General features: G+C 51.7%; 3 protein-coding genes across 6 annotated transcripts in view; 1 reads left to right on the forward strand and 2 right to left on the reverse strand.

Moving 5' to 3' along the window:
- ABHD11 (abhydrolase domain containing 11) overlaps window positions 1-26,470 on the forward strand; it is a 997,569-nt gene that overhangs the window by 590,919 nt on the left and 380,180 nt on the right. The gene's annotated exons all lie outside the window — the stretch shown is intronic.
- Window positions 1-26,470, reverse strand: part of LOC126950333 (eukaryotic translation initiation factor 4H) — a 170,520-nt gene that overhangs the window by 66,267 nt on the left and 77,783 nt on the right. The gene's annotated exons all lie outside the window — the stretch shown is intronic.
- The window catches only part of LIMK1 (LIM domain kinase 1), a 36,782-nt gene continuing 17,694 nt past the window's right edge, over window positions 7,383-26,470 (reverse strand). For both annotated transcript variants that reach the window (XM_050783708.1, XM_050783709.1), the window contains 11 exons: window positions 23,095-23,200; window positions 22,832-22,998; window positions 21,880-22,063; window positions 21,130-21,216; window positions 19,794-19,925; window positions 16,828-16,887; window positions 16,537-16,602; window positions 13,961-14,117; window positions 9,263-9,318; window positions 8,864-9,021; window positions 7,383-8,774 (listed from right to left, as the gene is read on the reverse strand). In XM_050783708.1, the coding sequence (XP_050639665.1) occupies window positions 8,612-8,774; window positions 8,864-9,021; window positions 9,263-9,318; window positions 13,961-14,117; window positions 16,537-16,602; window positions 16,828-16,887; window positions 19,794-19,925; window positions 21,130-21,216; window positions 21,880-22,063; window positions 22,832-22,998; window positions 23,095-23,200 (1,336 nt within the window). In that variant the 3' untranslated portion in view covers window positions 7,383-8,611. The remainder of the gene's footprint in view (window positions 8,775-8,863; window positions 9,022-9,262; window positions 9,319-13,960; window positions 14,118-16,536; window positions 16,603-16,827; window positions 16,888-19,793; window positions 19,926-21,129; window positions 21,217-21,879; window positions 22,064-22,831; window positions 22,999-23,094; window positions 23,201-26,470) is intronic.

A 26,470-nucleotide genomic window follows, 5' to 3' on the forward strand; every position in this document is an offset into this window, starting at 1 on the left:
TGCTCTTTCACGCAGGCTGGAGTGCAGTGGTGTAATTTAGGCTGACTGCCACCTCTGCCTACCAGGTTCAAGTGGTCCTCTTGCCTCGGCCTCCCAAGTAGCTGGGATTACAGGCACGCACCCAGCTAATTTAATTACACCACCAAGCCCAGCTAATTTTTGTATTTTTAGCAGAGACAGGGTTTTGCCATGGTGGCCAGGCTGGTCTTAAACTCCTGACCTCAAGTGATCCACCTGCCTTGATCTCGCAAAGTGCTCGGATTACAGATGTGAGCCACTGCACGTGGCCTGAAAGACTTAATATTATTGCGATGTCAATATTCCAATACTCCCCAGTTCGCATATAGATATAAACCAATCCCTATCAAAATCCTCAGCTGGACCAGAAGCAGCAGCTCATGCCTGTAATTCCATTGCTGTGGGAGGCTGAGGCAGGAGGATCACTTGAGGCCAGGAGTTCGAGACCAGCCTGGCTAACATGGTGAAACCCCATCTCTACTAAAAATATGAAAAATTTGCTGGGTGTGGTGGCAGGCGCCCATGCTTACCAGCTACTTAGGAGGTTGAGGCAGAATCGCTTGAACCCGGGAGGCAGAGGTTGCAGTGAGGCAAGGTTGCACCATTGCACTCCAGCCTGGGAGACAGAGCAAGAGTCCGTCTCAAAAAAAAAAAAAAAAAAAAAAAAAAAAAAATCAGCCTGGGAGATCAGGAGTTCGAGACCATGTCTCTACAAAAATTAAAAAATCAGCAAGGCATGGTGGCATGTCTCTGTATTCCCTGCTACTCAGGACACTGAGATGAGAGGATCACTTGAACCGAGGAGTTCCAGGCTGCAGTGAGCTGGGGCTGTGCCACTGCACTCCAGTCTGGGTGATAGAGTGACATCTCATGTCTAAAGAAACAAACAAATCCCCAGTTGGCTTGTTTTCAGAAATTGACAAGCTCATCCTAAAAATTCATGCGGAGGCCGGGCATGGTGGTTCACATCTGTAATCCCAGCATTTTGGAGCCTGAGATGGGTGGATCACTTGAGGTGAGGAGTTGGAGACCAGCCTGGACAACATGGTGAAACCCCATCTGTACTAAAAATACAAAAATTAGCTGGGCGTGGTGGTGCATGCCTCTAGTCCCAGCTACTTGGGAGGCTAAGTTGGGAGAATTGCTTGAACCCAGGAGGCAGAGGTTGCAGTGAGCTGAGATCTCGGCACTGCACTTCAGCCTGGGTGACAGAGCGGGACCTTGTCTGGAAAAAAAAAAAAAATTCATGTGAAATTCAAGGGACTTCAAATAGCCAATCTAGAAAAAGAAAAAGCTAGAAGATTCACATTTCTCAATTTCAAAAGTTACGACAAAGCTACCATAATGAAGACAATTAGTATTGATACAGGCCTACAGGTAAGCCCCCAAATTGTGATTAGCCTGAGAGCGTTTGTGGTTTCACTCAAAGAATTCAAGGGTAAGCTGGTGGTGTTAAACAGCAATCTTTTATTGAACCAGAGCTGCTCCTTGCAAAGCAGGACTTAACTCATAAGCAATGCACCCAGGGCTGCGCTTGTGGGCAGTTGGCTAGGTGTAAGTTTTTTTCTTTTTTTTTGAGATGGAGTCTTGCTCTGTCGCCCAGGCTGGAGTGCAATAGCATGATCTTGGCTCACTGTAACCTCTGCCTCCCAGGTTAAAGTGATTCTCCTGCCTCAGCCTCCCAAGTAGCTGGGATTACAGGTGTGGGCCAACACACCCAGCTAATTTTTGTATTTTTTTGGTAGAGACAGGGCTTCGCCAAGTTGGCCAGGCTGGTCTCAAACTCCTGGCCTCAAGGGATCCTGTCTTGGCCTCCCAAAATGTTGGGATTACAGGCGTGATCCACCGTGCCCGGACTCTTCTTTTTTTGAGATAGCATCTTGCTCTGTTGCCCAGGCTGGAGTGCAATGGTACAATCTGGCTCATCGTAGCCTCGACATCATGGGTTCAACCAATCCTCCTGCCTCAGCCTCCCAAACAGCTGGGACCACAGGTATGTGCCACCACACCCAGCTAATTTCTTTCTCTTTTTTTTTTTTTTTGAGACAGTGTCTTGCTCTGTCACCCAGGCTAGCACGATCTCAGCTCACTGCAACCTCCGCCTCCCAAGTTCAAGCAATTCTCCTGCCTCAGCCTCCCAAGTAGCTGGGATTACATGCACCCGCCACCACACCCATCTAATTTTTGTATTTTTAGTAGAGACAGGGTTTCACGATCTTGGCCAGGCTGGTCTCAAACTCCTGACCTCGTGATCCACCTGCCTCGGCCTCCCAAAGTGCTGGGATTAAAGGCATAAGCCACCACGCCCAGCCTAATTTCTATTTATTTATTTATTTATTTATTTATTTATTTATTTGAGATGGAGTCTCGCTCTATCGCCCAGGTTGGAGTGCAGTGGCGTGATCTCAGCTCACTGCAAGCTCTGCTTCCTGGGTTCACGCCATTCTCCTGCCTTAGCCTCCCAAGTAGCTGGGACTACAGGCGCCTACCACCACACCAGCTAATTTTTTGTATTTTTAGTAAAGACGGGGTTTCACCGTGTTAGCCAGGATGGTCTCAATCTCCTGACCTCGTGATCCACCCGCCTTGGCCTCCCAAAGTGCTGGGATTACAGGTGTGAGCCACCGTGCCCGACTCTTTTTTTCAAAAGTAGAGATGGGGGTCTCCCTAAATTGTCCAGGCTGGCTTAAACTCCTGGGCTCAAGGGATCCTCCTGCCTCAGCCTTCCAAAGTGTTCGGATTACAGGCGTGAGCCACTGCACCCAGCCCCTAGTGGCTCTTTTCTTTTCTTTCTTGTGATATTCCTTCTGGAGGCTGCTGTGGGGACTCTGAAGTAGCCCTTCGAAGAGGCCCATGAGATAAACTGAGACCTCCTACCAGTGAAACTGTGCCCCAAAGAGTTAAAGAAACCAATGACTAGCAGAAATTTTCCAGTTTGCAGGATGGCAGATAAAAAAAGAAACGACTTGCAGAAATGCTGAAATTCATCTGCTGGTGGGATTAACACGCTGGCTGAAATAGATTGGAACCAATATGGCCAACTGCAGTTTGCACAGAACAAGCTTGCTGATGTCACAGCGTGAATTTCCACTGCATGTTACATACCACCCCCAGAATTTGCACATGCCCCCCATGAGGTAGCATGAATAGGGACTTGCGCATGCCTGAGCACTTTCCAGGCCTCCTCTTTCCTTCCACCAATCACCTAATCTCAGAATCCACTCCCTAAACCTTTCCTAATAAAATGACTGCCCTAAAGCCGGCACAGGGAGACAGATTTGAGCTAGCCTTAGACTTCTGTCTCCTTATTGGTTGACTTGCAATAAAGCTATTCTTTTCTCAAAAGCCTGGTGTCAGCTGGGTGTGGTGGCTCATGAGTGTAAGCCTAGCACTTGGGGAGGTCGAGGCAGGATGATCATTTGAGCCTTGGAGTTCAAGACCAGCCGGGACAACATAGCGAGACCTCAAGTTTAAAAACAAAAAACTGGCCAGGCGTGGTTGCCCACGCCTGTAATCCCAGCACTTTGAGAGGCTGAGGCAGGTGGATCACTTGAGGTCAGGAGTTTGAGACCAGCCTGGCCAACAGAGTGAAACCCTGTCTCTACTAAAGATACAAAAATTAGCCTGGCGTGGTGGTGCACACCTGTAGTCCCAGCTACTAGGGAGGCTGAGGCACGAGAATCGCTTGAACCTGGGAGGCGGAGGTTGCAGTGAGCCGAGATTGCGCCACTGCACTCCAGTCTGGGTGACAGAATGAGATTCTGTCTCAATAAATAAATAAATAAATAATAAAAATGAACAAACAAAAGCCTGGTGTCATAGTATTGGCTTGTAGCACATTGGCTCAAGCCTGTTTTGCTCTGTAGAATCAACTGCTAGCACCAAATTGCCCGCCATGTGAGTGTGAGCCACAGGAGGGTTCTTGGAAGGGACTTTCAGCCCCAGTTACACCCTCAAAGGACTGCAGCCCCAGGAGAGACCCCCACATCCAAATCCTCCACCCAAATGACTACCACATTTTTGACAAACAGAAATCATGAGCAATGAGTGACCACTGTTAATTTAAGCAACCAAGTTGAGAGGTGATTTCCTGTGCAACATTAGGTAACTGTGGTTACCTCTCCCCTTCAATCCCCCCGCCAAGGGTGGTAGCTCTCTCCTGCAATCATCTCTGGGTTACCTAAGTATCCACTTTTGGCCTTTCCTCTATCTTTCAACAGCCATGTAAAAAATTCCTTGAATTAAATGCGGCTGAGCATGGAGGCTCATGCCTGTAATCCCAGCAGTTTGGGAGGCCCAGGAGACTGCTTTGAGCCCAGGAGTTTGAGGCCAGCCTAGGCAAGACAGTGAGACCTTGCCTTTAAATTTTTATTTTGAGATGGAGTTTCACTTTTGTCACCCAGGCTGGAGTGCAATGGCGTGATCTCGGCTAACTGCAACCTCCGCCTGCCAGGTTCAAGCGATTCTCCTGCCTCAGCCTCCCGAGTACCTGGGATTACAGGTGCCTGCTGCCACATGCGGCTCATTTTTGTATTTTTAGTAGAGATGGGGTTTCACCATGTTGGCCAGGCTGGTCTTGAACTCCCGACCTCAGGTGATCCGCCCGCCTTGGCCTCCCAAAGTGCTGGAATTACAGGCGTGAGTCACGGCGCCTGGCTTCTCAAACATTTTTTTTTTTTTAAATTAACTTGGTGTGGTGGTGTGCATCTATAGTCTCAGGTACCTGAGAAGCTGAGGCAGGAGGATTGCTCGACCCTGGGATGTTGAGGCGGCAGTGAGCCATGATTGTGCCACTGCAGTCCAGCCTGGGTGACAGAGTGAGACCTGTCTCAAAACAACAAAACAGAAACAAAAAAAAAACAAATTAAATGCCCTATATTTGCAATACGTAGTGTGTTTTTAAATTTTTTTATTTTTGAGACAAGGTCTTGCTGTGTCATTCAGGCTGGAGTGCAGTGGTATGATCACAGCTCACTGCAGCCTTGACCTCCCAGGCTCAAGCGATCCTCCTCCCTCAGCCTCTCAGTAGCTGGTACTACAGGCACACACCACAGCATCTCGATAATTTTTTTATTTTTGGGGTAAAAACAGGGTCTTGCTATGTTGCCCAGGCTGATCTTGAACTCCTGGCCTCAAGTGATCCTTCCACCTCGGCCTCCTAAAGTGCTGGGATTATAGGTGTGAGCCATCATGTGCAGCCCATCTTCTCGATAGGACCCTTTAGTTTTGTTTTGTTTAAGATGGAGTTTCGCTCTTGTTGCCCAGGCTGAAGTGCAATGGTGCGATCTCAGCTCACTGCAACTTCCTCCTTCCAGGTTCAAGCGATTCTCCTACCTCAGCCTCCCGAGTAGCTGGGATTACAGGCATGCACCACAGCACCTGGCTAATTTTTTAAAAATTTTTAGTAGAGACGGGGGTTTCTCTATGTTGGTCAAGCTGGTCTTGAACCCCTGACCTCAGATGATCCGCCCACCTCGGCCTCCCAAAGTGTTGGGATTACAGGCGTGAACCACCGTGCCTGGCCAGGGCTCTTTAGTTTTACAAGAAAACATTAAGTACGAAAGCAGTACCTCCTGAATATGCGCGGCCCTCCAAAACCCAGCTTTTGAAGAATCTTCACTTGGCCCGCCTGTGAAGCTCCACCTAAAACTGAGCTGTGCTCTCTTCCCCACTCCATCCCTGCTTTTTTTTTTTTTTTTTTTTTTTTTTGACAGGATCTTGTTTTGTTGCCCAGGCTGGAGTGCAGTGGTGTAAACATGGCTCACTGCAGCCTTTATCTCTTGGACTCAAATGATCCTCCCACCTCAGCCTCCTGAATAGCTGAGACTATAGGTGCATGCTACCATGCCCAACTAATTATTATTATTATTATTATTTTTTTTTGAGACGGAGTCTGGCTCTGTCGCCCAGGCTGGAGTGCAGTGGCGCGATCTCGGCTCACTGCAAGCTCCGCCTCCCAGGTTCACGCCATTCTCCTGCCTCAGCCTCCCGAGTAGCTGGGACTACAGGCGCCCACAACCGCGCCCGGCTAATTTTTTTTTTGTATTTTTAGTAGAGACAGGGTTTCACCGTGGTCTCGATCTCCTGACCTTGTGATCCGCCCGCCTCGGCCTCCCAAAGTGCTGGGATTACAGGCGTGAGCCACCGCGCCTGGCCTAATTATTATTATTATTATTTTTTGAGACGGAGTTTCACTTTTGTTGCCCAGGCTGGGGTGCAATGATGCGATCTTGGCGCACTGCAACCTTTGCCTCCTGGGTTCAAGCAATTCTCCTGCCTCAGCTTCCCAAGTAGCTGGGATTTCAGGCATGTGCCACCGCACCTGGCTAATTTTGTATTGTTAGCAGAGATGGGGTTTCATTATGTTGGCCAGGCTGGTCTCAAACTCCTGACCTCAGGTGATCCTCCTGCCTCGGCCTCCCAGAGTGCTGGGATTACAGGCGTGAGCCACTGTGTCTGGCTTGCCCAATTATTATTATTACTATTTTTTTGAAGACAAAGTCTCACTCTGTTGCCCAGGCTGGAGTGCAATGGCACCATCTCTGCTCACTGCAACCTCTGCCTTTTGTGTTCAAGCGATTCTCCTGTCTGTCTCCCAAGTAGCTAGGACTACAGCCATGTGCTACCACACCCAGCTAATTTTTGTACATATATATATGTGTGTGTGTGTATATATATATATATACACACACACACACACTTTTTTTTTTTTTTTTGAGACAGAGTCTCACTCTGCCGCCCAGGCTGGAGTACAGTGGCGCGATCTCCGCTCACTGTAAGCTCTGCCTCCCAGGTTCACGCCATTCTCCTGCCTCAGCCTCCTGAGTAGCTGGGACTACAGGCATCTGCCATCATGCCCGGCTAATTTTTTTGTACTTTGTTTAGTAGAGACAGGGTTTCACCATGTTAGCCAGGCTGGTCTCGAACTCCTGACCTCGTGATCCACCCGCCTCGGCCTCCCAAAGTGCTGGGATTACAGGCGTGAGCCACCGAGCCCGGCCTAATTGTATTTTTAGTAGAGACGAGTTTTCACCACGTTGACCAAGCTGGTCTCAAACTCCTGACTTCAGCTGATCCACCTGCCTCGGCCTCCCAAAGTGCTGGGATTACAGGCGTGAGCCACCACACCTGGCCCCTGCCCAACTAATTTAAAAAAATTTTTTGTAGAGACAGGATCTCACTATGTTGTCCAGACTGGTCTTGAACTCCTGGGCGTAAGGGATCGTCCTGTCTCAGCCCCCTGGAGTGCTGGGATTACAGGCATGAGCCACCAAACACATCCTTGTCTTCTCATCAGGGAAGACTAACTCCTCTTATCTTGACTGTTTCCCCAGGGCCCCAGACACACATCGCCACGCAGGACCTGGGTGGGGAGTACGGAATTTATTTTATTGTTCTGCGTCTGGGTTTGGTTCCTTGGACGTCACGGTTCCTGGATGGGGGTGGGTGGGTCCCACCTCCCTAAGTCATGGTCCCACGGGCCTGTCGGGATTGTTTTCCAGGTTCAAAGTGCACTGAGAAAGCTTCACAGTTTTAATACTTCTAGATGCTCAACTGAGGCAAAGTGACAAAATGGCCCTCCCACCCCCGCCCGCCACAAAAATAAAACCCCAAGCCCCTGGCAGCTGCTGCTGCAGCCGTATGAAAAAATAATACAAACTCTTCTTAAAAAATAGATTACACAGAGAAAACGCAGAGGACAGAGGGGCATGAGGAGGGGCAGGGAGCCTCGGGGCAGAGGCCCGGGAAGGGGCTCTGAGATGACTGCAGGGGTTGAGCTGCTGGTGGACACCTGCCCCGTCCACTGTGCCTATCCTCTCGCTGCCCGAGCCGGCTCCTGCCCATCAGCTCTGGCCCAGGCACTGCAGCTCCCTCAATGGACCCCCTTCACCCTGAGGCTTGGTACCTGCTTCTCACTAAAGTGGCTTTGAGAAAGAAACAAAAAAGACCCAAAAAAGACCCAAAGCGGGAGAAGGGGCTGTTTGCTCAGCCATCGGGGACCTCCACCCCATGGGATCAGCCCTCTCTCTGCTTTGGGGGTTTGGAGAGTCCTCGATACCTGTTGCTACCTAGACACCCCCTGGGGGGAAAACGGGCCCCAGACTCCCCGTTTGGTTCCTGGGAACACAGACACCTGGGAACTTGGCCTCTGCCCTGACGTGCGCCCGCCCATGCACCCAAGCATTACATGGGGCATGGTTCAGAGGCTGCCTCCTGGCCCAGCCTCCAGGGAGCTACGGACCAGACAGGTGGAGCGTGCACAGGGTGGCTGGGGCAGCAGCCTGTGGAAAGGGGCACAGCTCACACACGCCCTCCAGCTCATGCAAGGAGAAGCGAGAGGGGACAGCCCTGCCAAGACAGAGGTTACAGCAGGGCGAGGGCATGGTGTGTGTGTGCAGCTTGGCCGGTTCTGGGCCACGGCAGAGAGAAGGCAGGGGAAGCGGTCCACGGGGTGGGAGAAGGCAAGTCAGGACCTGGCTCTGAGGAGAAGCCCGGGCCCCCACTGTCCCAGTTGAGGGCCACCTCCCGTGGAGGAATCTGGTGGGGGTGGATTCCCTGGAGGTGGGGACAGGGGCGGCTGAGTAGCCCTGGCTCAGTCGGGGACCTCAGGGTGGGCAGGCAGTCCGCTCTCGCCTCGCCGGTAGGTCTCCCAGAAACCCCTGTCCAGCTGCTCCAGCTGCGGGCCCAGTGGCAGGTGGCCGGCCAGGTGCATGCGGAGGGTCTCCAGCCAGTGTTCCAGCTTCACGAAGGACGGCCTGGGTGACAGGCGGGTGGGGAAAGGTGGGTCTGGCTCTCCCAGGAATTGGCCCCGCCGTCCCCCAGGCCAGGGCCCCACCCCACTCACCTCTTCTCGGGGTCCAGATCGCAACAGCGCACGGTGATGGGGAAGAAGCTCGGGGGGCAGTTTGCAGGGCAGTAGCGGTCCAGGAAGCCTCGTACGTTGAGGCCAAAGTCCATGGTGCGGGGCAGGTAGTCGGGGTCTGCGTTCACCCGCCCGATGATCTGTCCAGCACAAGGCCCAGCAGTTACTCCAGGGGGGCCCTCAGCCTGGGCGTCTGGGTGCCATCCAGGTGGCTTGAGGGCAGGTGGCACCAGGCCTGGCTGCAGCCTGACTGCGGTACCTCATGGGGGCCAGCCCATGCCTTGCTGTGGGCAGCCTTCCTGGCCTGAAGCCCCTGCAGATGCTGAGCCTGCAGCCTGGGTGAGTGGGGAGGAGCCCAGGCTTCAACACCCCTGGACCTACCTCGCACAGGACGATCCCAAAGGAGAACACATCCACCTTCTCATCATAGCTGCGGCCTGGACAAAGAGACCGACTGTCAACAGATGAACACATGGGGGTGCCAGGGATGCCAAAAGGCAGGGGACCGGGCCAGCTGGGAGGATGCCCCGGTCGGGAGGTCCAGGCCCAGGAGGCAGATGCCGGCAACCTCCTTGGGAACCCAGGCTTAGGCTCTTTCCCCCAACCCCACCAGGTCTGAGCAAGCCTTTGGGAGCTCTGAGGAGCAAGGGGCAGAGGCCTGGACAAGGAGTTCTAGGCACCGATCAGCTGCGTGACTTTGGGCAGGTCACGAACTCTGTGCTGGTCCTAAAAGGCAACCATGTCAGGTCTCTGGAATCCGTGAATGTTACTGGATCAGAAAAAGGGTCTTTTGCAGATGGGATTAAGTTAAGGATCTGGAGATGAGATGATGCTGGATGATCTGGATGGGCCCCAAATGCCACTGCAAATGCCCTCTTGAGAGAGACACAGAGAAGACACAGCAGAAGAGGAGGAGGTGGCCCTGTGAAGACGGGGGTAGAGACTGGAATGATGCGGCCACAAGCCCAGGAATACAAAACCACCAGAAAGTGGAAGAAGCAAGGAATGCATTCTCCCCTAGATCCCCCTGGAGGGAGTGCAGCCCTGTTGGATTTCAACCTTCTGGCTTCCAAAACTATGAGGGAATACATTTCTGCTGTTTATTTATTTATTTTTTTTGAGATGGAGTCTGGCTCTGTCGCCCAGGCTGGAGTGCAGTGGCCAGATCTCAGCTCACTGCAAGCTCCGCCTCCTGGGTTTACGCCATTCTCCTGTCTCAGCCTCCCGAGTAGCTGGGACTACAGGCGCCCGCCACCTCGCCCGGCTAGTTTTTTGTATTTTTAGTAGAGACGGGGTTTCACCGTATTAGCCAGGATGGTCTCGATCTCCTGACCTTGTGATCCGCCCGTCTCGGCCTCCCAAAGTGCTGGGATTACAGGCTTGAGCCACCGCGCCTGGCCTCTGCTGTTTATTTTATTTTGAGATGTAGTCTTGCTTTGTCACCCAAGCTAGAGTGCAGTGGCATGATTGTGGCTCACTGCAACCTCGGCCTCCTGGGTTCAAGTGATTCTCCTGCCTCAATTTCCCGAGTAGCTGGGATTACAGGTGTCTGCCACCACGCCCGGCTAATTTCTGTATTTTTAGTAGAGGTGGCATTTCACCATGTTGGCCAGGCTGGTCTCGAACTCCTGACCTCAAGTGATCCACCTGCCTCGGCCTCCCAAAGTGCTGGGATCACAGGTGTGAGTCACCATGCCTGACCATTTTCTGCTGTTTTAAATAATCAAGTTTCTAACAATTTATTACAGCAGCCTCAGGGAACTGACACGGACTCTCTGAGCCTGTTTCCTTATCTGTAAAATGGGAATGATACCAGTTGCTTAATGATGTTAAAAACAATTGGTACATGGCCGGGTGCAGTGGCTCACACCTGTAATCCCAGCACTTTGGGAGGCTGCGGCGGGCGGATCACCTGAGGTCAGGAGTTTGAGACCAGCCTGGCCAACATGGTGAAACCCCATCTCTACTAAAAACACAACAATTAGCCAGGCATGGTGGCAGGTGCCTGTAATGTCAGGTACTTAGGAAACTGAGGCAGGAGAATCACTTGAACCCGGGAGATGGAGGTTGCAGTGAGCTGAGATCACATCGCTGTACTCCAGCCTGGGCAACATAGCAAGGCTCCATCTCAAAAACAAAAAACGAAATACCCAAAACAATTAGTACTGAATACCAACTCTCATTTACTGAATGCCAACTAGGTGGAAATGAGTTTACAACCTTTAATCCTCACACCAATCCCTACAGATAGGAAACACTAAGACTGTTTTGTTTTTTTGAGAGAGTCTTACTTTGTTGCCCAGGCTGGAGTGCAATGGCACGATCTCGGCTCACTGCAACCTCTGCCTCCTGGGTTCAAGCAATTCTCCTGCCTCAGCCTCCAGAGTAGCTGGGATTACAGGCGCCCGCCACTATGCCCAGCTAATTTTTGTATTTTTAGTAGAGATGGGGTTTCACCGTGTTGGCCAGGCTGGTCTCAAACTCCTGACCTCGTGATCTGCCTGCTGCGGCCTCCCAGAGTGCTGGGATTACAAGCGTGAGCCACTGTGCCTGGGAACTAAGACTGTTTTATAGTCTTCTTTGGGGGCTATGTTAACTATGTTTGTGTGTGTGTGTGTGTGTGTGTGTGTTTGAGACAGAGTCCCACTCTGCCATCAGGCTGGAGTACGGTGGCGCGATCTTGAATCACTGCAACCTCCACCTGCCGGGTTCAAGCAATTCTCCTTCCTCAGCCTCCCGGGTAGCTGGGACTATAGATGTGTGCCACCATGCCCAGCTAATGTTTTTTGTATTTTTAGTAGAGATGAGGTTTCACCATGTTGGCCAGGATGGTATCGATCTCTTGACCTCGTGATCCGCCCACCTTGGCCTCCTAAAGTGCTGGGATTACAGGTGGGGTTTTTTGTTTTTTTTTTTTGAGACAGTCTTGCTCTGTCACCCAGGTTAGAGTGCAGTGGTGCAATCTTGGCCCAATGTAACCTCTGCTCCTGGGTTCAAGTGATTCTCCTGCCTCAGCTTCCCAAGTAGCTGGGATTACAGGCATGAGCCACCACACCTGGCTAATTTTTGTATTTTTAGTAGAGATGAGGTTTTTTTTTTTTTTTTTTTTTTTTGAGACGGAGTCTTGCTCTGTCGCCCAGGCTGGGGTGCAGTGGCCGGATCTCAGCTCACTGCAAGCTCCACCTCCCGGGTTTATGCCATTCTCCTGCCTCAGCCTCCTGAGTAGCTGGGACTACAGGCGCCCGCCACCTCGCCCGGCTAGTTTTTTGTATTTTTTAGTAGAGATGGGGTTTCACTGTGTTAGCCAGGATGGTCTCGATCTCCTGACCTCGTGATCCACCCGTCTCGGCCTCCCAAAGTGCTGGGATTACAGGCTTGAGCCACCGTGCCCGGCCCAGAGATGAGGTTTTACCATGTTGGCCAGGCTGGTCTCGAACTCCTGGCCTCAAGCAATCTGCCTGCTTCAGCCTCCCAAAGTGCTGGGATTACAGGTATGAGCCACTGCGCCTGGCCTATTTTTTGTTTTCTTGAGACAGGGTCTCGCTCTGTTGCCCAGGCTAGAATGCAGTGGTATGATCATAGCTCACTGCAGCCTTGACCTCCTTGGCTCAAGTAAATCTCCCACCTTGGCTTCCTGAGTAGCTGGGACCACAGGCGTTAGGCACCACACCACATGCCAGGCTAATTTAACTAGGTTAACTATGATGAGGTGATGGCTGGGGTCTGCCTGCCCTGAACCTGTGTTCATGTGCCACCTGCTTGTAGAAGGACTTTATAACCTATACTCTGGGCATATATAGGACCACTGACAGTAAAAAAATGGACTCAGGGAGGTAGACCCTGTGGGAGGCAGAATTACCGTCCCCAAAGATGACTGCGTCCTGATCCCTGGGACTTGTAAACGTCCTACCTTCCATCGGACTCTGCAGATGGGATTAAGTTGAGGGTCTTGAGATGGAGGGCTGATCTTGGATTTTCCAGGTGGGCCCAATGTCATCATAAGGGTCCCTATCAGAAGGATGGAGGGCCGGGCATGGTGGCTCATGCCTGGAATCCCAGCACTTTGGAAGGCCAAGGCAGGAGGATCACCTGAAGCCAGGAGTTTGAGACCAGCCTGGGCAACACAGTGAGACCTCTGTCTCTATTAAAAATTAAAAAGAATTAGCTGGGTGTGGTGTTTCATGCCTGTGGTCCCAGCTATTCAGGAGGCTAGGGTGGGATGACAGTTTGAGCCCAGAAGGTCGGGGCTGCAGTGAGCTATGGTGGCACCACTGCACTCCAGCCTGGGCAACAGAGCAAGACCCTGTCTCTTTAAAAAAAAAAAAAGGGAGGAGGAAGATTAGAGCCAGGGAAGGAGATGCGGGGATGGATGCAGAGATCAGAGAAGAGAAGATGCTTTGTGGCCAGCCCTGAAAATAGAGGAGGGGGCAGCAACATGAGGAATGAGGAAGCCTGCAAGAGCCAGAAAAGGTAAGGAAACAGGTGCCCTGGAGCCTACAGAAGGAGCTCACCCGGCTGGCGCCTTGATTTCAGCCCGGTGACGCTGACGCTGGACTTCAGACTCCAGAACTGTATGATCATTTATTTAAGCCACTAAATGTCTTTTACTTATTTTGTTGTTGTTGTTGAGATGGAGTTTCGCTCTTCTCACCCAGGCTAGAGTGCAATGGCATGATCTCGGCTCACTGAAACCTCTGCCTCCCAGGTTCAAGCGATTCTCCTGCCTCAGCTTCCCTAGTAGCTGGGATTACAGGCACCTGCCACCATGCCCGGCTAATTTTTTTATTTTTAGTAAAGATGGGGGGGGTTTCACCATGTTGGCCAGGCTGGTCTCGAACTCCTGACCTCAGGCGATCCACTTGCCTCAGCCTCCCAAAGTGTTGGGAATACAGGCGTGAGCCACCTTGCCCAGTTGCCGCTAAGTGCCTTATAGGAGAAAGAGGGAGCCAATGTAGGACCCACAGGGTAACTGAAGAGCCAAGGAGGCTGGGAGGGGCCAGGGGCTCTGGAGGTTGCTGCTCTGCTGGGCCCCCCGTGGCTCCCTGTGAGGGCCATGACCGGCAGGGCTGAACCACTCACCATTGATCATCTCAGGCGCCATCCAGTAGGGGTTGCCCACCACGGTGTAGCGCTTCTTGCGGTCTGGCTTCTTGAGGCTCCGCAGGTCCTCGGGCTGAGTCTTTTCATCTACCATGAGCCGTGCCAGCCCAAAGTCAGCCACCACCACGTTCTTGTTCTGGGAAGGTGAAGCCGGGTCACACTGGGACCCGATCCTGGTACTGCCCGCCTGGCCTGCCCCTCACCAGGACCCCAAGCCAACCCGTAGACAGACCACAGAACACACCTTTGACACCCTGTATTGGCACAGGGTGGGGACCCCTTCCTTCCCCAAAGCCATCAGCTCTTTGCAAATGGAGCTGCTGGAAGCACCTGAGGATGGCAGTGTGGCTTCCTCCCTCCCACCACATGCTGCACCCTCTGCCCCTTCTCCACGTGCTCCCCAAACCATCCCGGTGCCCCCACTGCTCCCTGCTGCAAGTGCTCCCTCCCACCTCCGAGGGGACCGACGCTGCTTTGTTTTGGAAAGATAGGCATTTTTTTTTTTTTTAGATGGAGTCTCACTCTGTTGCCCAGGCTGGAGTACAGTATTGCGATCTTGGCTCACTGCAACCTCTGCCTCCCAAGTTTAAGCCATTTTCCTGCCTCAGCCTCCTGAGTAGCTGGGATTACAGGTACCCACCACCATGCCTGGCTAATTTTTATATTTTTATTAAAGACAGGGGTTTCACCATGTTGGCCAGGATGGTCTTGAACTCCTGACCTCAGGTGATCCACCCACTGTGGCCTCCCAAAGTGCTGGGATTACAGGTGTAAGCCACTGCCCCAGCAAGACAGGAATTTTGATTAGAGACCCAGGTCCTGTGCATGGCATGCCACCAGGTTTATTCTTTATTTATGTTGATTGACTGACTGAGATAGGGTCTTGCTATGCTGCCCAGACTGCTCTTGAACTCCTGGCCTCAAGTGATCCACCTGCCTCAGCCTCCCAAAGTGCTGGGATTACAGGAGTGAGCCACCATAGCTCGCCCAATTTTATCTTTAATATTCCCAATAACCAGGTGAGGTCTATGTTCTTTACTTTTCGAGTTTCTTTGTTTTTAGGCAGAGTCTCCCTCCCGTGGCCCAGGCTGGAGTGCAGTGGCATGATCACAGCTCATTGCAGCCTCAACTTCCCAGGCTCAAGCAATCCTTCCACCTATGCCTCCTGAGTAGCTGGTACTATACGTACTTGGCACCATGCCAGCTATTTTTTTCTATTATTTTGTAGAGACAGGGTTTTGCCATGTTGTCAGGGCTGGTCTCGAACTCCTGGGCTCAAGTAATCTGCCCACCTTGGACTCCCAAAGTGCTGGGATTACAGGTGTGAGCCGACACAGGTCTGTGTTATTTTTTATTTTTTTATTTTTATTTTTTGAGATGGAGTCCCACTCTGTTGCTGGAATGCAGTGGTGTGATCTTGGCTCACTGCAACCTCCGCCTCCCGGGTTCAAGTGATTCTCTTGCCTCAGCCTCCCGAGTAGCTGGGATTACAGGCATGTACCACCATGTCCACTAATTTTTGAATTTTTTAGTAGAGACAGGGTTTTGCCATGTTGGCTAGGCTGGTCTGGAACTCCTGGCTTCAAGTGATCCACCTGCCTCGGCGTGAGCCACAGTGCCCGGCCTTGTTTCGTTTTGTTTTTTGAGACAGGGTCTGGCTCTGTCTCCCAGGCTGGAGTAAAGTAGCACAATCTTGGCTCACTGCAACCTCCACCTCCCAGGCTCAAGCGATCCTCCCATCTCAGCCTCTCAGGTAGCTGGGATCACAGGCTTATGCCACCATGCCCGGCTATTTTATTTGGTATTTTTGGCAGAGATGGGCTTTCACCATGTTGCCCTGGCTGGTCTCGAACTCCTGGGCTCAAGCAATCACCTGCCTTGGCCTCCCAAAATGCTGGGATTATAGGTGTAAGCCACTGTGCCCATTTCTGTTGTTTTGAGCCATCTGGTTCACAGTACTTTGTGATGGCAGCCCCAGGACGTGAATACACCACCTCTCCAGACAGGCATGGTTACTCCCTCCTCTGCTTTCGGTGGAGAACCAGGCTCCCCTCCCTTGCCAGTCCTTAGATACTGGGCTCTTTGCCTGCCCATCCTCTGCTTAAATATCCACCTAAAGCCTCCTCTTTCAGACAGCCTGCCCTGACCACTCCAGCCCACAAGCCTATGCCCCCGCTCTGTGGCCCCCAGATGCTGGTGCTGTCCGGTGTAGCCCGTGGCCACTGTGCCGGGGGCTGCCCTCTACGAAGACCAGGGTCCTGGTCCTTTGCAGCTTACCTGTCACTTTCTCCTTCACTGATTTATAAGACCCTCCTACAAACCTGGGATGCTGACGGTCCACCATGAGTCAGTGGCAGAGACAGGACTCAAACCCAGGTCTGTCTGCCTCCTGATGCTGGGCTCTTCCCCACAGGCTGCTGCCCCCCACCCCCACCTCCAATTGAAGTCATGGAGGCAACCTGGGGGCCTCCAGTTCTGGGAAGGCCCCGAGGCTGGGAGTGGTTGGGCTCCTGCTGTCTCCCCAACACCCAGCCACGTGGGGCCCTGGTGCTCACCTCACGGACCAGGCAGTTGTGGGAGTTGAGGTCTCGGTGGATAATGTTCATGGAGTGGAGGTAGGCCTGGGGGCGGGGACACGGGAGTCAGGGGGCAGCTGTGCGGAGGGACCCCAGCCCATTCTGGCCCCCCAGGAACTCCCTCTGCTCCCACCCCCATCAGGCCAGTCAGGACGATTCTTCCCACTCTCCCATCGACCCCCTCTGCCCTCTTTCAAAGCTTCTTTGTGGGTTCTGTTTGCAAATTCCTGGTGGGATTGTGAATGGAGTTGGAGCACCCGGTTCACTCACCATCCCCGACGCGATGTCCTTGGCAAAGCTCACTCTCTGGCTCCATGGGTACTGGCTGTCCTGGGATAGAGAAAGAAAGGCCAGGGTGGGGCCGGCGGGGGGCCCCGGTGGCAGGGATGGTTGCATGAGAGAGAGGCAGGAAGGGGCAAGTGTCCTAGAGGATCCTATGAGCTCCTCAACACCCTGATTTCTTCAGGCACCCACAACTGTCTGCTTCTAAAAAGTATGAGTCAACACAGCTCACAGACGTTATTTTCTTTTTTTTTTTTCCTTTAGATGGAGTCTTACTCTGTCACCCAGGGTGGAGTGCAGTGGTACCATCTCAGCTCCCTGCAACCTTCGACTCCTGGGCTCAAGTGATTCTTGTGTCTCAGCCTCCTGAGTAGCTGGGACTAAGGGCATGCGCCACCATGCCCAGCTAATTTTTTGTATTTTTAGTAGAGACGGGGTTTCACCATGTTGGCCAGGCTGGTCTTGAACTCCTGACGTCAGGTGATCTGCCCACCTTGGCCTCCCAGTGTTGGGATTGCAGGCATGAGCCACTGCACCTGGCCTCAAGCAATTCTCTTGCCTCAGCCTCCCAAGTAGCTGGGATTACAGGTGTCTGCCACCAAACCCAGCTAATTTTTGTAGTTTTAGTAGAGATGGGGTTTTATCACATTGGCCAGGCTGGTCTCAAACGCCTGACCTCAAGTGATCCACCTGCCTCAGCCTCCCAAAGTGCTGGGATTACAGGCATGAGCCACCGCACCCAGCCCCTACAAACATTATTTCCTAACAGAACTGATTTCAAACTCTAAGCAGGGATAGCTCCCAATCTGCCTCCTCTGAGAAAACAAGCTAGATTTATTTTCTATAGAATCTCATCTTTCTGTCAGGTTTGGTGGCTCATGCTTGTAATCCCAACACTTTGGGAGGCCAGAGCGGGTGGATCACGTGAGGTCAGGAGTTTGAGACCAACCTGACTAACACGGTGAAACCCCGTCTCTACTAACAATGCAAAAATTAGCCGGATGTGGTGGTGGGCGCCTGTAATCCCAGCTACTCGGGAGGCTGAGGCAGAAGAATCACTTGAACCAGGGAGTTGGAGGTTGCAGTGAGCTCAGATCGTGCCATTGCGCTCCAGGCTGGACAACAAGAAAAAAAAAAAAAAAAAAAAAAAAAAAAAAAAAAAACAAAAAAAAAAAAAAAAAAAAACAAAAAAAAAAAAAAAAAAAAAAAAAAAAAAAAAAAAAAAAAAAAAAAAAAAAAAAAAAAATAAAAAAAAACAAAAAAAAAAAAAAAAAAAAAAAAAAAAAAAAAAAAAAAAAAAAAAAAAAAAAAAAAAAAAAAAAAAAAAAAAAAAACAAAAAAAAAAAAAAAAAAAAAAAAAAAAAAAAAATAAAAAACAAACAAAAAAAAAAAAAAAAAAAAAAAAAAAAAAAAAAAAAAAAAAAAAAAAAAAAAAAAAAAAAAAAAAAAAAAAAAAAAAAAAAAAAAAAAAAAAAAAAAAAAAAAAAAAAACAAAAAAAAAAAAAAAAAAAAAAAAAGAAAAAAACTCCATCTCAGAAAAAAAAAAAAAGAAAACCAACAAAACAAAAAACTCATCTTTCTAGGTTTTTAAAAAATTGGAACCTACTTTCACAGACAGGTAAGAGATAGAAGGGCCTGGCAAGGTCACCTGCAGAGTGGCAGCACTGAGCCATGCCAGGAGAACGGGGCAGCACTGAGCTACGCCAGGAGAACGGGGCTTTGGGCTCAAATCATTTGGGGGAGACGCCTCATTCCCAAACCCCATCCCCTTGGAGATCTTTATTTTTTATCGAGACAGAGTCTCACTCTATCACCCAGGCTGGAGTGCAGCCTCGACCTCCTGGGCTCAGGAGATCCTTCTGCCTCAGCCTCCCGTGTTGCTGGAATCGCAGGCATGCGCCACCACATTTGGCTAATTTTTTGATTTTTTTGTAGAGATGGGATCTCATTATGCTGTCCAGGCTGGTCTTGACCTCCTGGCCTCTAAAGATCCTCCTGCCTCAGCCTTCCAAAGTTTGGGAATTCAGGTGTCAGCCACTGCACTTGGCCTAGCCCAGAGTTTCTAAATTGCACGTGACAATGGAACCTGAGTGGAACCTCCTAGCAGGAGCCCAAAGGGTCCACAATTTGGATACAAAGTAATCCAACCTGAGGAAGATCCCATGGTCTCAGGGTGGTACAGAAATGGGGCTGGAGGCCAGGACTGGATCCCCAGGGCATAGTCCAGCACAGGGCTCTGCAACGCTTCCTCCAAACACTTTTTTTTTTTGAGATGGAGTCCCACTCTTGTCGCCCAGGCTAGAGTGCAATGGTGCAATCTCGGCTCACTGCAACCTCCACCTCCCAGGTTCAAGCGATCCTCCTGCCTCAGCCTCCCAAGTAGCTGGGGTTACAGGTGCCCAACACCATACCTGGCTAATTTTTAAAGTTTTAGTAGAGACGAGGTTTCACCATGTTGGCCAGGCTGGTCTTGAACTCCTGACCTCAAGTGATCTGCTGGCCTTGGCCTCCCAAAGTGCTGGGACTATAGGCATGAGCCACTGCGCCAGGCCTGAGCACTTTATTTCTAAAGATGGATTTGTAATTTTATTCAAATCCTTAAGGAAAGCTCTGAATTTTATTTTCGTTTTTGAGATAGGGTCTTGCTCTGTGGTCCAGGCTGGAGTGCAGTGGTGAGATCACAGCTCACTGCAGCCTTGAATTCCTGGCCTCAAGTGATCCTCTTGCCTTGGCCTCCCAAAGTGCTGGAATAACAGGTGTGCACCATTGTTCCTGGCCTTTCCCAGCTTTCGATGGAGTCAGTCATTCCCCTATTTGATTAGGAATCAGGGTTCAGAGGGCCTTTGAGACCCCCGTGGCTGCCCCCCATTGAAGAGAAGAGACTGAGGCCCACAGGGGGAGCTGCCTTGCCCGGGGCCACACAGCGGGGGTGGCTGGCTCTGCCCAGGACTCACCATGCTCTTGATGATGCCCCGGAGGGTGCCGCCCTTGATGTACTCAGTGATGAAGTTGAGCCTCTTGTCCTTGTAGAGCACCCCGATGAACTTGAGCACGTTGGGGTGTTCCAGGCATCGCATAACCTTCACCTGGCGGGGCACAAACAGGCTGGGCCTGGGCTCTGTGTGGTCCGAGCTGTGCCTGGGTTTGCTTCTCCTTTCTCCATCCCACCAGGTGCTATAGACGGTCTCCCCAGCTCCCCTCTCCTGTCTCTGCCACACTCACCAGCTGCTGTGCCCTCTGCCTGAGCTGCCCCCACCCCCAGCGATGCTCTTTTTCCCAGTCCCCTGCCTGCAGTTACTTTCTTTTTGTTTTTTTTTTTGAGAAGGAGTCTCGGTCTGTCGCCCAGGCTGGAGTGCAGTGGCCGGCTCTCAGCTCACTGCAAGCTCCACCTCCCGGGTTTATGCCATTCTCCTGCCTCAGCCTCCTGAGTAGCTGGGACTACAGGCGCCCGCCACCTCGCCCGGCTAGTTTTTTTGTATTTTTTTTAGTAGAGATGGGGTTTCACCGTGTTACCCAGGATGGTCTCGATCTCCTGCCCTCGTGATCTGCCCGTCTCGGTCTCCCAAAGTGCTGGGATTACAGGCTTGAGCCACCGTGCCCGGCCAGTTCTTTCTTTCTTTTTTTTTTTTTTGAGAAGGAGTCTCACTCTGTCACCCAGGCTGGACTGCAGTGGCACGATCTTGGCTCACTGCAACCTCCGCCTCCTGAGTTCAAGAAATTCTCCTGCCTCAGCCTCCCGAGTAGCTGGGATGACAGGCACCCACCACCATGCCTGGCTAATTTTTGTATTTTTAGTAAAGACAGGGGTTTCACCATGTTGGCCAGGGTGGTCTTGATCTCCCAACCTCAAGTGATCCGCCTGGCTCAGCCTCCCAAAGTACTGGGATTACAGGCGTGAGTCACGGCGTGCGACCAATGCAATTAACTTTTTTTTTTTTTTTTGAGACAGGGCCTTGCCTCGTTCCCCAGGCTGGAGTGCAGTGGTGCGATCATGGCTCATTGCAGCGATCCACCTCAGCCTCCCGAGTAGCTGGGATGACAGGTGCACATCGCCAAGCTCGGTAAATTTAAAATTTTTTTGTAGAGATGGCGTCTTGCTATGTTGCCCAGGTTGGTCTCAAAGTATCCTCTCTCCTTAACCTCCCGAAGTGTTGGGATTACAGGTGTGAGCCCTGTGCCTGGCCTGCTCTCTTTCGATAGGTCCCTGAGCCCTTTCCTGACCTGTGTTGAGGGGCAGGGGTGAGCACCTGGAAGGCCCTCCGGAGGGAAGAGGGCCTTCCGATCACTGACCTCCTTGAGGAACGTCCTCTGGGTCTCCTCGTCGAACCGGATCAGCTCCTTCATCACCATCACCTCACCCGTCTCACGGTGTGTCACCTGCGTGTGGGACACAGAGGTGTGAAGACAGAGTCTCTGCTGTAAGCCCGCCTTCTAGGAAGCCCCATCTCCACCCCAGGACTGCCAGGGAGACATGCAGATGGCTTCACACTCTGGGCTGCGCATGGGATGTTCCCAAACACCCAAGTGGATGGGATGTATTCATTTTCTTTTTTGAGATGGGGTCTTGCTCTATTGCCCAGGCTGGAATGCAGTGGCATGATCATAGCTCACTGCAGCCTCGAACTCGTGGCTCACAATCCTCCTACCTAAGTCTCCCAAGTAGCTTGGACCACAGGCATGCACCACTATACCCAATTAATTTTTAAATTTTTTGTAGATATGAGGTCAAGGCTGGTATTGAATTCCTAGTTCAAGTGATCCCACAGCCTTAGCCTCTCACAGTGCTGGGATTACAGGGATAAACCACTGCGCCCGGCTAGGAGCCACCTTTCAATGACCTCCTGCACATAAGGTCTTAGTCTACCTGTAGGAGGTCCCCTGCTCCTAGTTAGCTCCAGGAGGCCAAGGTGGAGGAGAGGGCACTGGCCAGGGAGTCTAGAAGCCAGATACCCCTTCCACTGCGTATCCATAGACTGGGGAGGAAGGAGAATGGAGGGGTCCCACCCAGACTGTCCCCCGAGACCCTAGCATGCTCTGTACCTTGATGGCCTGGCCAAAGCAGCCCTTGCCCAGCACCTCCCCGTGGATGAGGTCCGATGGCCGGAAGATGCGGTGTGGCCGGCAGACTACGCGGAGGGACTCAGAGCGACCCAGGTCCTTGCGCTGGGAGGCCGGGGAGCCCAGTGAGCTGGCACCTGGAGACCTGTCGATGCTGCAGCTCCTCCTGGGGGGCACACATGGTGCCCAGTGCCACCGGGGGACAGGTGGCACCTGGCCAAGGCCCTGCCCCTTCCTCCTCCAGCCTGCATGCCCCTGTCCATGCCAGTCTATGCAATCACCCCCTGCTTTGGGAGGGCCTGCCTGGGACAGTCCAAAGGCTGCCCATCCCAGTGTCTCAGCCTATCCCGGCTCTAGTGGCAGCCCCTAGCTCGCCCCAACCCCTCGGATCCCACTCTGTCATCCTTTTTTTTTTTGAGACAGAGTCTCGCTCTGTCACCCAGGCTGGAGTATAGTGGCATGACCTTGGCTCACTGCAACCTCCGCCTCCTGGGTTCAGGTGATTCATCTGCCTCAGCGTCCCGAGTAGCTGGGACTATAGGCACCCGCCACCAAGCCTGGCTAATTTTTGTATTTTCAGTAAAGATGGGGTTTCACCATGTTGGCCAGGCTGGTCTTGAACTCCTGACCTCAGGTGATCCGCCTGCCTCGGCCTCCCAAAGTGCTGGGATTACAGGCATGAACCACCACGCCTGGCCCCACCCCTGGCTTTTTAGAAAATGTGTTTCCTCTCTTTTTTTTTTGAGACTGGGTCTTGTTTTGTCACCCAGGCTGGACAGCAGTGGTGTGATGACAGCTCACTGCAGCCTCCACCTCCCTGGCTCAAGCCTGGGCTGCATTTGTACAGGGCTGGCTCCCTGACCTAGGTCCCACAGCCCTTGAGTCCCAGCAGGGGTGAAAGCACCCAGCTGAACCGAGGAGCAGGCTGACTTACAAGACAGGCTTCTGCCGGGCAGAGCTGCCCGCCTCCCCGCTGGGAGTGTGAACCGGAGAACTCAGGGGGCTGGTCTCAGGCCCCAGCCCATGGCCCAGTGTATCGTGAGGGTCGTGCTCGAGGGTGAGCTGGAGCAGGCGGCTGGTTTCCTGAATCAGCAGGTCAATCTGGGGACAGCAGGCATGTGAACGGGGGTGGGGTGGGGAGGGGGCTAGGCACGAAGGCACTACCTCCCATCCTGCCCCCCAGACTCAGGACCGTACCTCATCCAGGGGCACATTTCGGATGGGCGTGCCATTGATTTCCAAGATCCGGTCTCCGACGTGGATGGAATTCTTCACATCTGGGCTCATGCAGCCTGGATCCACTCTGTGGGTGGGGCAGGGGTCAGGCCAGTGCCCGCCTGTCCCTCACCCCAACAGGAAACCAAGGCGAAGGGGACCAGATCCGGGGTGAGCAGGCAGAGGATTCTACCTCGTGTGACTGGGAAGTAGTAGATGGCCAGAACACTGAGTTCTGGTTTCAGAGGAGGAATTCTGTAATCAATTACTGATGTCTGCCACAGGCGTGAGCTGGAGAAAGGTGGCGCGCTTGTAGGCACTGGCCACCCACACGAGATGCTCAGCTGCTCCCATTCAATGGACCATTGTCTCCATCCTGGGGGAAGAGGTCTATCCTTCCAACTCCCAGGTATGCTTGGTCTCGATTTCTGGTTTTATTTTTTTTTGAGACAGAATCTCACTCTGTTGACCAGGCTGGAGTGCAGTGGCACAATCACGGCTCACTGCAGCCTCCACTTCCCGAGTTCAAGCGATTCTCGCACCTCAGCCTCCTGAGTAGCTGGGATTACAGGTGTACACCACCATACCCGCCTAATTTTTTGTATTTTTGGTAGAGACGGGGTTTCACCATATTTCCCAGGCTTGTCTTGAACTCCTGAGCTCAGGCAATCCACCCGCCTTGGCCTCCCAAACTGCTAGGACTGGCCGGGCACGGTGGCTCATGCCTATAATCCCAACACTTTGGGAGGCCGAGACGGGCGGATCACTTGAAGTCAGGAGTTTGAGACCAGCCTGGCCAACTTGGTGAAACCCCATCTCTACTGAAAACACAAAAATTAGCCGAGCGTGGCAGTGGGTGCCTGTAGTCCCAGCTACTTGGGAGGCTGAGGCAGGAGAATTGCTTGAACCTGGGAGGCGGAGGTTGCAGTAAGTCAAGATTCTGCCACTGCACTCCAGCCTGGGTGACAGAGCAAGACTCTGTCTCAAAACAAAAGCTAAAACAAAGTGCTAGGATTACAGACATGAGTCACTGCGCCTGGCCTGTCTGGTATGCTTGGGGCAGGTGAGTGCCTTGGGTCTCAAAAAGGTCTCGGTTTAGTGGCTTCCTATCTGACTCCCAAACTCGCCCTGCAAGAGGAGGCCAAGCTCTATTGCTCCTGCATTGGCAGAAGGGATCTGGCAGCTTGCTCTGAGCCACAACTGCAGGGTGAAGACGGGAAAGAGACCCTCAATCAGTTGCCCATAAGCTAACTCACAAAAATATCAATTTGCCAAATGTACTTGTTTCTTTTAACTCTTTGGTGTTAGGGACCTGGTTTCCCTTCCCTTTCCCTTTCTCTTTCCCTTCCCTTTCCCTTCCCTTTCCTTTCCTTTTTTTTTTTTTTGAGACAGAGTTTCGCTCTTGTTGCTCAGGCTGGAGTGCAATGGCACGATCTCGGCTCACAGCAACCTCCGCCTCCCAGGTTCAAGCGATTCTCCTGCCTCAGCCTCCCGAGTAGCTGGGATTAAAGGCATGTGCCACCACAACTGGCTAATTTTGTATTTTTAGTAGAGATGGGGTTTCTCCATGTTGGTCAGGCTGGTCTCAAACTCCTGACCTCAGGTGATCTGCCTGCCTCGGCTTCCCAAAGTGTTGGGATTATAGGCGTGAGCCACCGTGCCCGGCCTGGGACCTGGTTTTCATTCTGCCTCATACAAGCTTTTCAGGGAATGGTCGCTTTGTCTCTGCCCTAGGTCCTGGAGATGGAAAAGGGGATGGGGGTAAGGCAGAGAGGAGACTGAGAACTTTAAGAAAAACAGGGCCAGGCGTGGTGGCTCAAGCCTGGAATCCCAGCACAGAGGCCAAGGTGGGAGGATTGCTTGAGACTAGGGGTTTGAGACCAGCCTGGGCAGCATAGCAAGACCCCATCTCTATGAAATTTTTAAAGAAAATTAGCTGGGCATGGTGGCACACTCCTGTAATCCCAGCTATTTGGGAGGTTGAGGCCAGGAGTTCGAGACAAGCCTGAGCAAAATAGTGAGACCTCATCGTTACAAAAAATAAAAAATTAGCCAGGCACGGTGGTGCTGCCTGTAGTCCTAGCTACTTGAGAAGCTGAGGAGGGAGGATCGCTTGAGCCCATGAAGTCGAGGCTGCAGTGAGCTATGATCGTGTCACTGCACTCCAGCCTGGGCAACAGAGCGAGACTCTATCTCAAACAAACAAGCAAGCAAACAGAAAGACTATTCTCATATTGGGGAGAAGCTCTTCCTTACAGTCATAAACACAGAAGGAAGAACAGAGTTAGAAATTCAGCATTTGGTAGCCACCCTAGTAATAATTGCTACAGGCAAGAATCATCAATAGATGCTAAAATCATTTGGGGAAGGGTTTTTGGGAACAGGGTATTTACAGACTCAAATCTCACAAATGGTTTATTGACGACAAAGGGAAAAAAATCCTTACAGTAGGGAAAAAACAAGTAATCAAAGCGAACATCCTCAGCAAAGGGCACGCTGACATCATATGTCTCCTGGCAAGATCCACTCGGAAGGACAGAGGATCACTTATTCAGTGTCAGGCCAAACCCGCAGAGCCTGTCTCCCTAATAGGAAACATCAGTCAAACCCAGATACGAGGGCGGGTGCGGTGGCTCACGCCTGTAATCCCAGCACTTTAGGAGGCCGAGGCGGGAGGATCACTTGAGCCCAGGAGTCTGAGACCAGCCTGGGCAACACAGTGAGACCCTGTCTCTCTTTCTAAAAAAAAAAAAAAAAAGGAAAAACATTTTACTTTAATGACTGGCCTGCATAATTCAAAAATGTCAAGGTCATTAAGGGCAATGAAAGGCTGAGGAAATGGCCAGGCGCAGTGGCTCATGCCTGTAAACCCAGCACTTTGGGAAGCTGAGGTGGGTGGATCATTTGAGGTCAGGAGTTCAAGACCAGCCTGGGCAACATGGTGAAACCCCGTCTCTATTAAAAATACAAAAATTAGGCATGCATGACGGTGCACACCTGTAATCTCAGCAACTTAGGAGGCTGAGGAAGGAGAATCACTTAAGCCCGGAAGGCGGAGGTTGCGATGAGCTGAGATTGCGCCATTGCGCTCCAGCCTGGGCAACGAGAGCAAAACTCCATCTCAAAAAAAAAAAAAAAAAAAAAAAAAAAAAAGATACTGATGAGACATGACGATTAAATGCAATGTTGATCACGGACTGGATTGTGGATCAGGGGAGACTGCTATAAAGGACGGTTCAGTAGTTCAGTATAGAGATGATTGGCAAAATTTGAATACGGTCTGTGTATTAGATAATGGTATCAATGTTAAATTTCCAAAATGTGATCACTGTACTGTAAGACACAATTGATAATTATA

This window comes from Macaca thibetana, chromosome 3 (genome assembly GCF_024542745.1).
Source record: "Macaca thibetana thibetana isolate TM-01 chromosome 3, ASM2454274v1, whole genome shotgun sequence".
Taxonomy (NCBI): domain Eukaryota; kingdom Metazoa; phylum Chordata; class Mammalia; order Primates; family Cercopithecidae; genus Macaca; species Macaca thibetana.